Source organism: Phaseolus vulgaris, chromosome 2 (genome assembly GCF_051622355.1).
Source record: "Phaseolus vulgaris cultivar YP4 chromosome 2, ASM5162235v1, whole genome shotgun sequence".
NCBI classification, from domain to species: domain Eukaryota; kingdom Viridiplantae; phylum Streptophyta; class Magnoliopsida; order Fabales; family Fabaceae; genus Phaseolus; species Phaseolus vulgaris.
The window spans coordinates 44,278,236-44,296,387 of NC_143499.1; the positions used below are offsets into that span (position 1 = coordinate 44,278,236).

The 18,152-nt window shown below is 30.9% G+C and overlaps 2 protein-coding genes and 1 pseudogene across 3 annotated transcripts; all 3 read right to left on the bottom strand.

Moving 5' to 3' along the window:
- Positions 1 to 2,552: 2,552 nt before the first annotated feature.
- Positions 2,553 to 4,845, bottom strand: LOC137812430 (uncharacterized; annotated as a pseudogene). Its single transcript, XR_011081254.2, has 7 exons — positions 4,700 to 4,845; positions 4,255 to 4,341; positions 3,604 to 3,670; positions 3,185 to 3,306; positions 3,022 to 3,105; positions 2,853 to 2,939; positions 2,553 to 2,773 (listed from the first exon to the last, which is right to left on the bottom strand). The product of XR_011081254.2 is annotated as an uncharacterized LOC137812430 (transcript).
- A 1,334-nt stretch (positions 4,846 to 6,179) lies between these two features.
- LOC137812431 (neutral/alkaline invertase 3, chloroplastic) lies at positions 6,180 to 12,037 on the bottom strand. The gene is made up of 7 exons (XM_068614400.1): positions 11,714 to 12,037; positions 10,405 to 11,171; positions 9,740 to 9,905; positions 9,426 to 9,637; positions 7,056 to 7,549; positions 6,918 to 6,966; positions 6,180 to 6,649 (listed from the first exon to the last, which is right to left on the bottom strand). Exons 2-7 carry the CDS (start codon positions 11,098 to 11,100, stop codon positions 6,332 to 6,334), a joined length of 1,935 nt encoding a protein of 644 aa, XP_068470501.1. The 5' UTR covers positions 11,101 to 11,171; positions 11,714 to 12,037; the 3' UTR covers positions 6,180 to 6,331.
- Positions 12,038 to 14,566: 2,529 nt separating this feature from the next.
- Positions 14,567 to 17,476, bottom strand: LOC137812432 (mediator of RNA polymerase II transcription subunit-like protein). Its single transcript, XM_068614401.2, has 4 exons — positions 17,342 to 17,476; positions 16,541 to 16,731; positions 14,918 to 15,030; positions 14,567 to 14,825 (listed from the first exon to the last, which is right to left on the bottom strand). Exons 2-4 carry the CDS (start codon positions 16,716 to 16,718, stop codon positions 14,691 to 14,693), a joined length of 426 nt encoding a protein of 141 aa, XP_068470502.1. The 5' UTR covers positions 16,719 to 16,731; positions 17,342 to 17,476; the 3' UTR covers positions 14,567 to 14,690.
- Positions 17,477 to 18,152: the final 676 nt, after the last annotated feature.

Here is an 18,152-nt window from a genome sequence, read left to right on the forward strand (position 1 = left end):
AATTTAAACTTAAATACAGACATAAAAAAACTCACAAGTAATGGACATTTAAAATGCTTATATTTGGAAGACAACAATTACCAAATTCTTCTGAACCAAAATAAGAAAACTAGTTACAATAAGTTTGATTATTTGTACTGATTCCAAGATTTCACGATTTTTGGAACTATAACTTCACCCAAAAAAACTATATTTATTATATATACATTATTAATAAGTATTTTTTTTATACAGACATTTACTCGGATTAACTTACTATAACACATTGGCTATGTTCTTGGGTATCGAGTTATGTGAATATTTTTCTTTGATGAGATTATTATTTCCTAGGTAATAAGAATATATAATTATTCATTTTCAGTTTCATTGTTCTCGTCCTTCTAATTGAGTTATCTTGTAATTTCATGGGTCTTTAAGAGTATGATTCTTCTAAAAGTTTTGTTCAATTAGTTTATACCTTTAATCATTGTGAGCAAAGCTTAATAGTGTGTCCATTAATTTGAATGATAAAAAAATCAATTTTGACCATGGTTTGTCAAGTTGATTATCACACTTGTATACTATAGAATAAAAGGTATAAAACTCAACTTCGCTGATAAATATTTAGATGAAGCCTACCTACTCTATGTATGTATACATGTTTACACCTTACATATGCCCTAATTAAGTAGTGTTGTTTCTTTATGCACTTCATACCTTCTTCAGACGTCCTATAATTTCAAAAATACTTTTATATAAAACAATTAAATTTTATGGAGTTTTCTTTGAGGAGGTGAGTGGGGTAAATAAGTGAAGAGTTTGTAAAGGACACGAAGATGGTTGCTTTCGTCGTGAGTTGCAAGGTGATCTGTGGTTGTTGTTTGTCATGGTGATAATAGTCGGAGGTGCATATTTCTCGTGAGTTTTTTTCATTTATAGTATAGGTTCTGGTGTGATTTTGCTTATATTTTGAATTTTGAATTTTGTTTATACTTTATGGATCGGGCAATTCAGAATCCAGAAACATAAACAATCCATAATGTAATGTTGTATTTCAGATTGGGTAATTCATAATGTTTATCTAAATCCAGGAACAAGTTCTAGATTGCCTAATCAGAAAGATATAAACACATTTCAAATAATTATTTCAAATAATTATGGATTGTGTAATCCATAACATGTTTCCAAATATGGGAAAATGTTTTGGATTGGCCAATCCAAAATATAATGTTATAATCATGAAAGTTCAATCTGAAATGTGTTCTTGAATTGGAGCATTTAGCGTTTGACTTTCAGATTGATCAATCTGAAAGCCAAACTCTTGGCAGAAACTCTTTTCTAAATTTGAAAATACCTTCTAGATCCTCCAATCTAGAATGTATTATTTAAAAAAAAAATTCCAAATTTAAAAATAACATCCAAATTTTGTAATTCAAAATGTGTTTATAAAACGAAAAATATGATAGGAGGTTCAAATCAATAAAAAACTAGTCAAATACCAGTGAAAAAAACCAATGTTTTCCACCACAAAACCAACACAAATCTTCAATACAGGATGACTATATCACAAATGGCTTGCAAAACGCTAGAAAACATTGTAAAGAACCACCACACAACTTGAAGGAGCGCAAATGGGTTGCAGCGAGGGTGAAAGCTATGAAAAAGTTGAAGTGTTGTGGGATGTAGGAATTTTTTTACTTGAGAAAAGAAAAACGTCTTTTCACTTAACCTATGGAAGTGTCAGAAGAAAGAATGAAGGTGCATGAAGAAGCAACCATAACCATTAAGTAGCAGTGATTGTGTAATGTTAAAATTTTGTAATATTTTAATAACATCACTCAATAAATCAAGTCAAGCACATTTAAACAGGTATGCATGGATGCATGTAGTAAGTTATGGACGAGTATATGAAGTAATAAATAATTGAGTTCAGGAACAATATAATTTCCTAAGACATGATAAAAGCAATGTCCTTGAGGATTTATCTGTTATATTTTATACAAACCTTAAGTTACAACATGAACCTGTAGAATAATATACAGAGATTACAAAACTGACAAAAGTACAAATCACTATTTATACATCACGAAGAGAATACATCGTAGATTTTCCAAGAAAGAGAGGTAAGTTGTGGAATGGTATAAAAGAACCATGGGAGATAAGTATCCTACGTTTTCAGGAAATGGAATATCATCCTAAACGGTAATATTAAAAAAACACCGACATGCGAAAGGGGAAAATTGACAGATTTTTAACTACGTTGAATCTGAGGTCCAATACATTAGGCTCATGTGTGAAAACCCACACCTTTAGTTAGCCACTTTGTACATTTTAGGTACAAGTTGGTAAATAAACCCTTTGAAAAATTATGTCTCTAGATTACGTGAGACTCTTGCCACGTGTAAAACACGACAATGGATATATAGAGAAGTCAAATTGAGAACTCAGGGAAGTTTCAATTTTAGTTTTTTCACGACATGAACATTATACCAGAACAAAATGACCAACTTACTTTCAGATTTTCCGCAAGAAATGATAATGCAGTAAAAATGACAATTGCAGTAAAATCAAAATTATCACAGATGAAAGCTAAAGTATGTATAATGCAAGCCTAAAGCTTTCATTAAAAATTTTATGACATGTTCTACAGTCGATCAAGGAGAGATAGGGAAACTGGTAGTATACAAGCAGATCACACTCATTCTTCTCATAAGGCATCACGAGCAGCTATTCGGCAAACTATTGCATCAGCAAGTGATGATACTCCAAGTTCCGGTGCAGATATCTTGTAATGCTGAATGATAACAAATTACTGAATATGCTATACATGCACAAAAAGATACAAAGTCATTTGGATCAGAGCTATTACAAACCTTCTGTATCTGGGATTGGTTTGCTCTCCCTTCTAGCTCCTCCAGGTCAATCTCTTTGCCATTTACGAGATTCTCTATAGCTTGTATCTAGTAAAGATACAGAGATCACTTTAGTTATGTGGGTGAAAGAAATAAATGTGTGCTATGTTTTAATGTAGAATTATCTCACCTCATCAGGAGAAGCCGCAAATCGAGCAGCAAGGATATAAATTGTGCTGTCAGAGATGCCACATCTTTTCAAAGATTCAGTAATCTAGTCACAAGAAATGCCAAAGTAAGTACTCTAATTGAAAATATGAACAATAACAGGTTAAATGGCAATGCATAATTACATGCTTGGACCCTGAGTAGTTGTAAACGAGCTCTGAATGAGGAGTGCGTGTGGTCAATGAGTCTCGTGCTTGGCTACTAGAGTCTTGTATGCAGCCGCTAGAACAGGGAAAATATTTGGATTCTGGTTCAGTTGATAACAATGGTAACATGAGAAAGAAGTAAAAGTGTTGATAATTGTTATTGCTAAAAGTTTAAGCACCAGCATAATTAGGACCTTCAAGTGTTACATACTCACATGAGATGGTAGTCACAGATTGAAAGAGAAAGAAACGAGTAAAACTATTAAATCCTCTTTAGAAATTGGTGGATCCAACCATAAATACTTCTGCATACTTTTCTCTAATAACATCACCTTCTTGTGTTAGTAAATGACATAAAAATGGTTTTGACATAAAATACAAATAATAAGAAATCATACAAGTAAAGCATTGAGGAATGCAACTTCTGGCTTCAGAGTCCCGGTTTGCATACTTTCCAAGAGTTCTCTGTGAGAATATCAATTTCATAACACACTTTAGCTATGAGCAGGTTCACAATCTTTTGAATCAACTACAGATAAATAGATAAAGTCTTTTACAGTGTGTGCTGTATATTTACTTTTATAGATTGGCATATGACCATAAATAGAAAAACTTTTGCAATTAGCCAAACTACAGTAACTGCACTACTAGTGCATAATGTAAGAGAACCTGGCTCATCAATTATCACAGATTAACTACTGTAACTGCACTACTAGTGCATAATGTTCTTACTTGTTATAACAAGCAAATGCAAATCAAACTCTAACTACGTTTAAACCGAATTTTGAGGTGAAGTGATCCCTTCTGTTGTGTCTTATATAGAAAGCAATATTTCAAAGTTATCCAAAAAAAGCATTCCCCTTATATCCATGCCCAATGGCAGAATAAAGAAATTTGACTTCAACATAATTCAGTTAATAACAAATACCTTTTATATAGCTTCCATGATAAAAGAAAATCTTAAATTTAATTCTAAATCACAAGCAAGCTGATCACTATCTTGGCTTATACTTAATGGTAACAACCCCATGAGAGAGAGAACGACTAACTTTGAATTGGTGACATCAGCGTAGAGTGCAAGAGACAGAGTAGTTCCATTTATATCGAACGACTTCATAGCTTCTTCTGGCTTAAATCTGCAACAAGAGCATTGGCCCGTTAAAGAAAAGGAAAGAAACACGAAAATGAGATTTCTTGAACCTATCAATTCCCTTATCCACTTCACTTTAAATTTGTCTTATTTTCTTAACAAAGAAAATTATTTTCACTGTCCCATTTATTTATTTCCCTCCACATTTCTTTCTTTCCCATTTTTTCCCAGCATTTGACCAAACTCTACGTAGTTAGTACATATATATTCAATTTTGAGAGCAAGAAATTGTAGTTAATGTCATGAAGAATAAAATAGAATTTGCATAAATGAGGATGAACCAAAACTTTGAGGACCCAACCATCATCAAACACACTGGGAGAGAGAGTCGCAGAAAAACTTACAGGTGTAGAGAAGTTATGGAAACCTTATGGATTAGGGTTTTGCAACTACTCCACAATACTGAGAAAAAACAGTGAGAATAAACAATTTTGAGGAAGGAGAATGTAATAAAAATAAATAAAGACTAAATTATATGTTTATTTTTATATTTGTTAATTTATAATCAGTTTACTATCTATAAACTATAAGGTTACGCCACCTTTAAACACCGTTTCGACTTCTATTCTATGGCACCTTGTAGAAGACTAAAACATTAAATTAAAAATTGAATCAAAATTTATTCCGTATATATAATTAAGTTATTTAAAGTAAACAACTAAAACATTAACATTGGATTAAAGTATTCAATATATATAATAAAGTTGTTCAAAATAAAATGTTAAAATATCTTATAAAAATTATTTGATACATATAATTAAGTCATCAAAATAAATTATTAAAATAATAATTAAAGTTATTTAGTGTATATAGTGAAGTCATTCAAATTAAATAATTAAAATATCACACAAAGATATTGATAAAATTAACTTAATCATTCAAAATAAATGACTAAAGATTGGATTAAAAAGATATTCGATGTACAATTAAAATCGTTCAAAACAAATAATTAAACATTGAATGTAGAAATAAATTCATTCAAGTGTTATTAATTCAAGTAAACTAATGAACACGATAGATAAATAAAATTGATCAAAAATCATAAACTACAATTGGTCAATATAATAAAACTTATTTATCTAATAATTTATAGATTTTGAGGGACTTATGACCGCCAATATAATCACTCTATTATAATCAATTATATATATATATATATATATATATATATATATAACGGATAAATATTGTGTTATGTATGATTATAAATATTTCTTGCATTTCTCAAAATCGGGTAAGTACAGATACATTAAAAAAATCAGGGTTTAAATTTTTTTAGATTTAATTACTCTTTACTACTAAATTATAATCATTTTGCAAATTTTACTATTCAATTTACACCTTTGTCAACATATTTTTCAGCTTTAATACATTTTACTTATATGTTAAATGTGTTATACAAGATATTTTTTAAAAAAAAAAAATTCAAAATACATAGAAGAAAAAAGGGAGGTGCATATAAGAGACTGGGTGGCACAATTTGCATAACCACAATAGACTCCCAAAGTCAGCTCCAATTTCTTCGTGTTTTTCTTAGTGATAGTTGCCATATCCATTTGATCTCTTATTAGAGTAGGGCAATTTATGGTCCAATACTGAGTGGCTAACCATGAATTCTAATCGTACCACTGCACTTTTCCTTCCATTACAAATTCATTCACTATAGTATTCTATGATGTGCAAAGAGGAGCAAAACTAGGCTTTTTCTCTAAAAAATTAACACCATGAAGTCTCCTCGTAATCTATGGTTAATGGTATCTTGTGTGTGCTACTTACAATCCTGCACCTGAATTATTGACATCATTTTTCAGTAATACATTCATATACACTTGTACTAGTATTTTGTAATTTCATCACAACCAACCAAGTACAACAATTTTCGCATATTCCTGGCGTATCTAGCTAGCTAGAATAACATCTGCTGAAGTGCTAACAATCAGAAGAAAAATGAATTGACATGAGTTGCAATTAAACACTCATACAATGTAAGTTTGCTTCAAATTTTTGCGCCCACGCTTTCCTCTGGGATTGGCACTAATCAAAGCATTCACAAGCTCAGAATCCTCTTCAGTGATCAGTATGTTTGCTTTACTTGGATCTGCAAGAAGCAGCTTAGCCACAAGGTATCCAGCAATTGACCAAGTCTGATATAGTCGAGATTGCTTTCCAATGAGTCGAGATCTCTTGGTGTCATAATATTCTGGCCACCTGTCTCTTGATATGCGTCTCTCAGCAATCTCAACAGCCTTTGCAGCAATATGTGTTCGCTTCATCTTTATGCATGCAACTGTGAGCTGCAATAGGCATGTTTCATGTTAAAGGCTTGAACCTCATATTTCCAACTTGCGATTCTTGTATAAACAAGCCAAGTACACTAAGAAAAGGATTTTATACGTAAATAAAATAAATGGGACATTAGTGGCTAAACAAAGACAACTAAACTGGTTCAGTCACACGTCTAGCTAATAAGAGCTAAGGAGAAAAAAGAAATAGAAACTTTAAACCAGAACAGCTTCAACTAGAGAGATTCATTCAAGTGTCAAACTTTGCCACTGTAACAACCTGCCAGAGCAGTGTCGGCCAGGAGCCTGCATTATGGTAGGACCAAGGCCTGCCAAAAAATAAAAATATAAAAATCATTTGATGAAAAATAAAATAGAATAACAAGAAGGCACAAACACAGAAAATTAGATGCAATACGTGTTCTTAGGATCACTGCCGGTGATTATCTGCCACTCCTGACCATCAAGAGCAGGATAACAAATCTTGAATGGCATATCTGCCACTAAATCTGACCATTTGGCCTCAATAAGATCCAATATGGCATGCGATTGCTCCACTGTGGCCAAACTGTTTACAACAGACCACAAGTTTCCCAGTGAAAAAAATCGGAAATCCATGTGAGCTGGTTGTAGGTTCCCAATTAAATAGCCTCCTTTGTTTGGCATCCATTCCACTAACCAGGAAGAAATCTGGTCTGGGTATATGTTGAACTTGTTAACTGCATCATAGGAGTACTCCTCTGTCGTGTAACGGTAGATCTCATTTAATTTTTTCATATCAATCCAATAGTATTCTCTAATATGAAATGAAAGAGCTACCAGACGGTTGTTCAGTGCCCGTATAAGATCAGCTGATCCATCCTCTGGAGTAAGCATCTCACGTGCACAGAGTAAGGCAGAATAAAACAGTGCCTAGAAACAGAAAAATAAAACAAGAAGAAAAATATAATAAACATTAGAAAAGATACATGAATACTAACTTCATCTCTAATTATAAGTATCTCAGACATACAATTTTTTCTTAAAAAAATAGAAAGTTATTAGACGAGAATATAAACAAAATTTAAAAACAGAACAGGTAAACTGTAATAGTGAGTTTGGTAAAATTGTATCAAAGATCCGTTTTTACCTTCTCCGTGCGTAATTCCTTCATTTTCCAAAAGGGAAAAATATTTATTAAGATATTGTTATATTTACAAAATGGAACGGAGCAACAAAATCAATTAATTCATGTTGTTGTGACTTAAACAAGGCATTTTATAAAGACATAGGTAATTGTATATGATGAGAGCTAGGGCGGTAATTGTATATGATGAGAGCTAGGGCGGTAATTGTATATGATGAGAGCTAGGGGTATGATGTCTTAACTTATGTCAGTCAATTAATTGTTAGAAAGGAGAAATTACACAACTTTATTACAAGAATTCACTTCTTAACTAACATAAGGGCAGGCAAAATAACGAAAGAAAGAATGTGTCTAAGCATTACAAAAATAGGTATCAAGTAGTATCAATACATGTTACTAAAGTGCAAGCCCAAAATAATAAAAGCTATGGAGCCTTCTGTTGCCTTCTTAATCTAGGAAAGAGATGTCTCATGTTTGTAATTTCAATAATTTATTGGTTTAATTTTTAAGCCCAATAGCATTTGAATATATAATATCACTTCATATTGATTAACTTTAATATTTTTTTAGTTTATTTAACACCACTCCTTTCCAAAAAGGATAAATTTATGAACTCTAATGTATCTAAGATAGTTTTACTGCTGCTGCTGCCTACAAATATGAATTTAGCCAGCACTCCAACCTTGTTCTTCAATTATTAGAACACCATCAGATAAAATTAATGAAAGATAATTGTTGAAGAGAAGGAATAGTAGGCACAGAGATGCTGAAAAAACAAGTGTGCCAATACAGACATATACTGGTTTACATAGGCTTTATTATATTAATTTCACATGATTAGAGGACATTTCGTTTGCTCTAAATCAGATATTAGTTTCTCATAAACTGCTATACAATAAATGCATAATATTTCGTTGAGTTTCAATAATAATATTTAACAGTGAAATCACACACAATATTGCAATACAATATTTAACACTGAAATCAAACACAATATTGCAATACACTTGCTGTCCCAGAAAAATAACTTGATACACCTGATGACACAACCTACTGTCAAAAACTCCTAATACATAACTACCGCCAGTTATTTTCTACACAAAACTTTCATCCTTCAGTTTCTAATACAAAACTAACTATAAGCTGTTATTTTCTACATATAACTGCCATCTAGGGGCTTCTAATGCAGAATTGATTCCTAAAACACTTATTTTCTACACATAAATGCCTTCACTGTCATTGACTATCAATTCCTATCACCAATCAATTCAAACTCTTATACCATAATCCCTTTATTCACGAGAATATAACTAATTTTTTCATACCTGTTAAAACTAAGGTGAAGTTGAATCTTTCAAGCATAAAAATATGTAAAATCAACTACTTTCAAATGCATACACACCTAATATCACCACCCTCTTAAAAGTAAAATAAGAGAAAGCTCAATCATTAATAAGAATAAGGCATAGGAATGATGCAGGTCCTCAATCTATAACATCAAAATTTCTTCTTGCTTCTTGTCAAAATGGTACACATAAGTGCAAATTTTCTCCTAATCTAAGCAAATGTATAATCATAAATAAGCAGCATTTTTTCAATCCTGACCTTACAAAATACAAATATACAAATGTCTAACAATTGAAGAAAGACAATCTTATTTACCTGAATCTCCAAAGGATGCCCATGAATTCCCATCCTCCGATCTATCATGCAAGAACCATCTGTTACTAATAAGGTCGGGAACATATCAAAGCCATCAGCAAGACACAACCTCAAAATCATCTTAATTCCTGTTTGCACATCAACTCTCTCTTGAACTGATAGATCACCAGAGCACTTTCCATATGCTCGTAACAAAATAATCCACCACAATCCTAAGATCACATGTGAAATACGTTCAGCAGACCAAGAAGAATTATAGAAAGCTTGATCTGCAATTTAAAAAAATAATCTATTTTTTTTATTATTTATTTTACCAGAATCAACAGGAGCAACACGCCCAATGGCTGCCTCTCCAAAGTCAGGATCCAAAACTTCTTCTGTTGCAGAATCATCACCATCTAGAGGAACTGTCCGAACTTTAAAACTTGCAGGCATCAAACCTTGTCCTGGACTATGACAATCCATTGTTTTCTCCCAGCTCTGAAATATGGATGTGTTGGTTTAAAACGTATCAGAAACAACAAAGTACTTCTTGATAAGAATTTGAGGACTTCCCCCCTCCCCCAAATGGTTGTTTTTTCACAAGTTAAGACAGATGAAGTGCTAACAAAAAAATATTACTAATGAAAAGTATTATTTAATGTCCTTTTCATTAATTATGTGCAGCAGATGAGACCGGTGGTGTTCTATCCGTGGCCAATTCACATCAATACTAATTGCCAAACACAAGCCTTTTTCAGCATGTTTCTTAAAAGAAAACCAGTATTTTACTTTATTCACCAAAAAAGTTACGAGCCAATGGAGAAACAACGATAGTTAGATTTGTAGAAAGGAATAACACAAATAGCAATTGCATGACTCTGGAATGATCAATTAAAAATGAAAATACATATCTAAGGAGTGTAAATGACCAAGTTGAATCAAATTTAGCTGTTACCAGCACACATTATGTCATTCGACTAAGATTCCAAGACATTACCTGCAACTGAAGTGTATAAAGGATAAAATTCCGAACAATATCATACTCCCCCTTCAATAGGAAGGCAACTCCTGAAGGAATGAAATCACGAATAAAGACCTGGTCATAATTCAAAGTATTTGAACTGGTTGGGTCCTTTGCAGCAATAGTTCCGATGGGATTGTTACAATAGTAAACTACAGACTCCCTTAGTAAATCCCATGCTTCTTCCTCAATGGAGATGTCAAAGCTGTCTTTAATAGTTCCATTTGAAACATTAGATGCCAAAACCTCTTTCTGTTTCAACTGATGGACTTGGACATCTTCAAACTCTAAGATATGCTTTGTATTCATCACATTGCTTGCTGAATTTGATGTTTCAACATCATTCAAAAGTCTCGATCCATTTCCATCTCCTCCGGCTACGCCACTGGCACTTTCAGCCCGTTGGCATTTGCATGTCTTTAACCATGGGCGACTGTAGGTTTTATTATGGTCATGCAAACTGACACCCATCCACTGAAATTGATGAGTTCTTAACCGACTTTGGAGCATGCTATAACACACTGTTAAATCCCTTTTCCTTGAGGATCTTTTCTTCATACATTTTACTCCAAACTCGGAATGTAAAGAGTTCACACGAGGCTCATTATACCCAGTTTGAGGCACAGCCCTGGACAGAACCTGAAAAACTGCTTTGGAAGTACCCAGGGACATGCTGTTTTACAAAAAGGAAACTGTACCAACTTAAATTTGCTTCCTGTTAAGTTCCTTTGATTAGATTACACCTGCGAGAAGAGAAAACTACATAAATCAGCATAATTGAATGACATAAACATAGCAATTTCAACTAAATAAAGATTGCAAGATACTATCAGCAGCTTGCAATTTAGAAGAGGTGAAGAAATAGTTTATTATGAAACCATATCTGAAATTTAACTCATTTGCTTTACCAAACCCAGAAACTCTAGAACAAAATAAAAAAATCAAGGATAACAAAACGAATGCTCAATTTGGCATCAGAACAACCAACTTCTGGAGAGCACAAAATTTGAGATTAACATTCACTTAACCGAAACTAACCTAAAATCACACCAATATATTCATATATACACGTAATAATTCAATAACTGAAAAACCAATAAAATTATATTCTACGTAATTATTTAACCATTGTTCAGAGCTCAGAAAATTTACCAGGAAAAAACAAATAAAGCATAGCAAACCAAACCTTAGTTTAATTATCAAGAAACAGGCACAGATGTAAATGACAAACATACATAAATACATAGCAAAATTCACAAAAAACAAAGTATGTCAGAGAACAAACCTATGACCGGAGAAGTACTGAGAGTGCCGCGGATCTTGTGATTAGTCGAACAGAGAACAACGAATTATGATGTTAATTGCTCACTTTGCAATTTTTATTTTATTTTTTATTTTCTTTGTTCTGGTCTCAATGATATTTCAGTTTCTTCTTCTTATCTTATACTGTTCTTCTTTTGCGCAATTGCAATTATGAGATTTTTTTTTGCATTCGCTTTTTTATCGATGACACGTGATATTCGAACATGACCTCTGCGCCTCCTCGCAAAGCAAATATGAGAAAAACGGAGATTGTGTGTCCATAAAAAAAAACAATTTTTTGGGTGTCTTTTTTATTTTCCGTCACCAATAGAAGAAACGATTTTGTAAGAAATTAAAAAGAAAAAGGTTTTGTTATATTATACAAAATGAATTCTTTTGTCATTTTTCATAACATATATTCTTGCATAATTTTTAATACAAAAAAATTCTTTTAATCTATTAATCGGTAATCTAAAAATATTATTTAATAAAGTTCTTTATTTTCTACTTTTCCCAATTTTCAATATGGTTGAATATAAATTTTGATATACTTTATAATGTTTTCTCTGAACATTTTTAGGAGATAAATATATAAACACTTTTATATATATATATATAATTATGAAAAAATATGTTTATTTTATTTTTTGATAAGTATTTATGAAAAAATTGATTCAAACATCTCATTAGAGAAATTGGCATAATGATGTTATAAATGATGTTAATATTAATTGTATTTTTTTTATTTTTTAATTATTTTTCTTTATAGAGTTGAATAACATTTATTTTGTCTTTATCTGTTATGATTCTAATATTTATTGATTGGTTATTTCTCTCATTTGTTAGATCCCGAGTGTAATACTTATATATATTCAGACTATTTGTTTTGATTTCAATATATAATAGAAGAGATATTCATTCTCATATTTTTTTTTACTTCCTTTTACTCTTTTGTTCATCTTTATTCTATTTTATAATATGGTATCATATTCATTTTAAATCTATCTTGACTTTGGTGGGTTTATCAGACCACCTACTATTGGACCGTTATCGAACTATCCATAATATGTTGTTCCACGCACAAATTGTTACTCTCGGCATGAGGGATGTGTTGGAGATCACACAACGACTAGATATTAGAGCATTTCATAATATATAAGTGATTGCAAACCTCATCTTATAAACGATGACATTGAGTTAGGCTCAAATACACTTCTTAATATCAAATGAGAAATTGGCAATACTTTTTTTTGTTTTATCTATTTGTATAAGCCTGATTTTTACAAGATATTTACAAATTTAAATAAAATAAAAATATATAAGGATACAAGTATAGTTATTGTTAAATAACGATGATGAAATTACATCTTTTACGAAAAATAAAATTTAAATAAATTATATTTTATTTTATTAGATAGGGTTATATTAAATGAATATGACATTTAAAGAGAAGAATATAAAATAAAATTCAAGCATTCTTCTAATTATTTTTTTTTCCTCACCATAGATGATGAATATGTAGTACATATTAAAGGTAATTTATTAATGATTAAATATTTGAAAAAATCTAAATAGATTTTAATAACCTCTAAAAAAATAATTTTCATTTTAAATGTCTAAGCAATAATAATAAGTTATACACATTAGTCATTGATAGATGAAATTGTACAAACATTATAAGTAAAATAATGGTAGATAAACTTGATGAGTAACTATTATCACTCATAATCTTACTAACTCTAATGATTAAATAAAGGGAGTAAATAATTTCTTTATGAAAAAGTCTTCAGTTTTTATTTTTCTTTTTACTTTGCAAATATCAAAACAAAAACAAAGTTATATTTCACCGTACAACAATGTTTAGGTTTTATTTTTATTTTTTAAGAGTTTATAATTTGTTGACTAATTCTCTTAAAGAAGGGGAAGATAATATGCTCACAGATAAAAAAAAATACTTCGAAAAGATCATATGTGCTATATTTAGTTTTTGTAACAAACCTTTATTTAGATACAAGAATAATATGTGGTATATTTAGTTATTCATTTAGTAGTTTAATCTTTAGTTTTAGGATGGGAAAGATTAATGTTTATTCCCTTTACTTTTAAGTGACTTTGGTATGTTTACTATTCATTTTCATATTCCATTCTTGAAAATAAAGATGTCAATTAAATCAATGTGAAGAAGACATTCTTTCATTTCAACAATTATTAAAGAAATTTATTTTTTTTATTAATTAAATTGAGAAAGCTTTATAATTTTAAACATTAAAATAAGGATTTTTTTTGTGACACTTGTAAGTTAAGTGCTAACAAGGCTCTTAACGTGTCACATTACTGTAGTCGACGTTATTAATTTTAATTGATTGATTAATTTTAAATTTGAGGATTATTTTTAAATTTTAATTAAATTAAATTACATTAAATTTTAGAGACTTAAATTAGCAGTGTCTTACTATAATATTAGAAACCAAGACAATAATTTAACAACGGTCTTAACATCCATCAGGTTTTTCTGACAACATTATCTATTTTAACTGAATAGACCTCTGGCGAGATAATTTATTTAATTTAAATTTAACATAAATTATAACAAAAGTGATGGAAAGATTCAGATAATAAAGTTCCCTCCAGATAATAAAGTTCCAAAAAGAAAAAAAAAATCAAGTGACCAAGTTGATTCAAGTTGAAAGCGATAATTTGGCAACATATGATTCAATTATAATTTAATTCGTTTAAATTTAAAATAAAATGAACCTACAGACCAAATTTTTTAAACTGAATAAGTTTGAATTATCATATTCTTTAAATCAATTCAATCCAATGCACACCAATTCTGAGCTATTTAAGTGTGATTGGAATTTCATGCTATGGAATGCTAACTTGACAAGGCCACAAATGTGGCACCGAATTTTTAATTTAAACATTTAAAGAGCAGAAGGAGCACTAGCATTAAGCATACGCTAAACCTTGTTCAACTCAGTCTTGTGTTTGTCTAACTGGTCTTTCAACCCTTTTTTCCATTCCTGAATTAAATTTTCTTGTTTTTTTATCAGCTCATCTTTTATGTTAAGTTCCTCTTCCATCAGAGCAATCTCCTGCGTAGAAGATAAGTCATACAGCAGAAGTTTAGATGGCAAATCACAGTCTCCATGTTTGATGGCAAATCATTTTATAGTGTATGTCATACCTTTCTGAGCATTTCAACTTTTGTTGGTTTATCCTCACGTTGCAGGCTAATAAAATAAAGCTGAAGCTTCTTGGCAGCCTCCATAAAGTCTCTTGCATACCTGTCCACATCAACTGAAAAAAAAATTCCAAAAACCAGGAAAGTTCAGTTGGATGATTGATTAAACTTACTAAGAATTGCAAGAGAAAAACATTTTGCAAATATAGTTTCCAACACGGGACTATGACAAAGACAAGACTTCTCCTCTCCCTGTAAGTCCAAGGACATAAGTGAACCTAATTAGTCTTGCAACTGATGTTAAACTTTATACATGTCGCGGTTACATGACCATTTTCTACTAACTTCAATAGCTTTGTTTAGCATACGCTAGTGACAGTGTGATACATGTTATACATGAAAAAGTTCTAACTTTGCATTCAAACCAGAAGAGTGTCATAATCCATATGAACCTTACTTAAGGCTAAAGGTCTAAATAGTGCAAAACTTAACCTATGCCCCATATGGAATTAAGAAAAATGACATGCGTAAAAAAACTGAAGTTCATGTTCATACAAAGATCAGACATCAGTTTATGGCATTGGCACTCATTTCTAAGGGTTATATACTTAGATTGCACAAAGTCAATGGTTTTGATGAAACATGGTTCTTTACAAATTTAGTAAGCTACAAAATCATCCATGTGAACTTTTTTACCACCCTTCTTCACTCCCTGCTCTACCTTCCTGACCTGGATAATCAATGTGTGCATTATTGCACATTGAACCCTCTATAATTGTAGATGAGAGAATTATTAAAAGGATGTTTATTCAGCTTTAAATGTCGGGCAAATTACTTTGACAGGTTAACCTAATAGCCCAAATTGACAAAAATATCCATCCCATCATCACATAATACGTTTCGAGTTGATAGCATGTCAAGACTACACATAAATAGAAATTATGCTTCCTCTCAGTTTGAAGGTGTATGTATCATCGTATCAGATACATGGTGCTTTAAGGTTTATTGTAACTGAAACTCAATAATTACTTCACAGTAAAATGACTCAAAAACTTTTGATAAAACAATAAACATACAGCGGACAACATTTTAAAATATCCTTTTAATATAAAGAGTACATAATTTTGAAAAGAAAAAAAAAACTAGACACAATAAATTCAATTGAAAAAGGGGAAAAATGATATATTGACCTTCTAAAACTTCTAGCATCTATTAGAGATTACTGGTAATATTCAACCAAGCAATCATTTCAACTTAGCAACACGTCACCAAAGTACAGTCTTTCAGTGTAGAAAGGATGTGGTACAGTCGAAATTTCTTCTGTTACTTCTGCAGGCTCAATACATCTTTCTTTTACATAAATATTTCAAAAAGAACATGTTTTTCCCCTTGTTTAAACTCCTCAAATCTTAAGAGAAAGTAGTAGACATATATTTCCTTGATCTCCTAATTCATTTTATTGTTAATTTAAGCATTGTGCATGTATATAGAAAAATGACTAACAGCAATCCCTAAATAAAGTTTCAAAGGCCTTTTGATGCTGATGGTTGATGCATAGTTATCCATCACGGTTAGCATGAGTTTTTAAACCACAGTAAAAAATTTGAAAGACTTGCAGCTACTCACTTTGATGTGAAGGGTGGGGAGAACGGTCTATTGCTTGAAGTTCCCTGGCTGGTAAACAGGGAAGCAAAGCAGCTTCCAAAGCCATAACACACGAAACCATATCATCCTTTGAGGGAGGAGAAGATGGCAGCTGTGGATCACCTATGTGCTGTTGCTCAATTACTTGCCGATCACCCATATTCCTTTTCAGCCTGCCAAGGGAGAAAGATAGGAATAACAAAAGTTCTCCCCAAGCCTTACTACGTATAAATTTCATGTAATAACATAAAATATTAAGAGTGCTTGACAAGCTCCATTTCCATGCCACAAAATATAAAAGACAAAAATACTATAATTTAAAAAGAAAACAAAAAAGTTTCATCGAGAAAAACAGTGTTTTTCACATTAAAAATTTTCTTCTGTTTTTGTGTAAAAAAAAATTCCTGGGTTATATACATAAAACAAACGAGATTAACACATAGTTGGTAAATGAATATTTTTCTGGGTAAAGTTCAGTTTTGAATAACATTATTTTCCAATTTCAATCCAGTTTTTAACAAAGAGAATAAGCATGTTTCTGAGAAACCCCACATCGAATGAAAAACAAGAAAAATGCTACCGTCGACAAGCATCATTGATGAAAAGAGTCCAATCCACCAATTCAGTGTCAAAAGGCGAAGGAAATAAAAGTCGTGAAACTAGATAAACCCAAGTTAGATAAATAGCAACGAAACCTATTAAAATTTGAAAATGCAATTTAAGCAAAACTAAGAGTAACAATTGCAACACTACATGGAGAGGAAGTGAAACTAGGAAACTCACGTGGTAGCGACTGAGAAGATGACGCGCGTGAGTGAAGACTGGAGATGAAGAAGAATGAAGATGCATTTGGGTTTTCTTATTAGATTGAAAAACCTAATTTGGCTCCGGGGAAAACCTAATCGTTAAATTACTTCCTGAAAAAAAATATATTTACTTCTTATAAAAAAATCTATCTATTGCAATTCCCTATGTAAAGATTAAAATTTATGCTATAAATAAATGTATTTTCAATTAATAAATTGATTTTTTTTTCATTCGTGAGTAATTTTGTAAGAAAATAGTTTACGTACACCCAAAATTGTCTTGAAAATTAATTAAAATCCAACCTTCTTCCAAATTTAATTGTTGAGAAAATTAGTATTTTAGTTCTGTAAATCTTTTAACTTTTTCTTTCATCTAGTTTGATCTTCGATTAGTTAATTTAATTTAATCTTATACGTGGATCATAAAAAAGTCTTAAGGTAGTTTAGGTAACCAATTTTTTAAAATGAATTTTGTAAAACTGTTAGTTTTTAAAATTTAGTGTTTCAAGACTAAATTTATATTTTAATAAACTTCACATACTAAAATGAGTTTTTTTTAATTTAATGAATTAAAAAATTGTCCTGGGTTTGGAAAAATAAAAACATAATTAACCAAAAATTTAGAAATAAAAGAGTTACAAGTTAATTTTTGCTAAATCTTTTCATTTGTTATCATAATAAATTATTTAATATAAGAGAGTAAAAGATCATCACCCTAAAGTAAACCCTAATCCTAAATATTAAAAAAAACATATTTTTCCAACTTTTAGAAGAAAAAATATCACTTT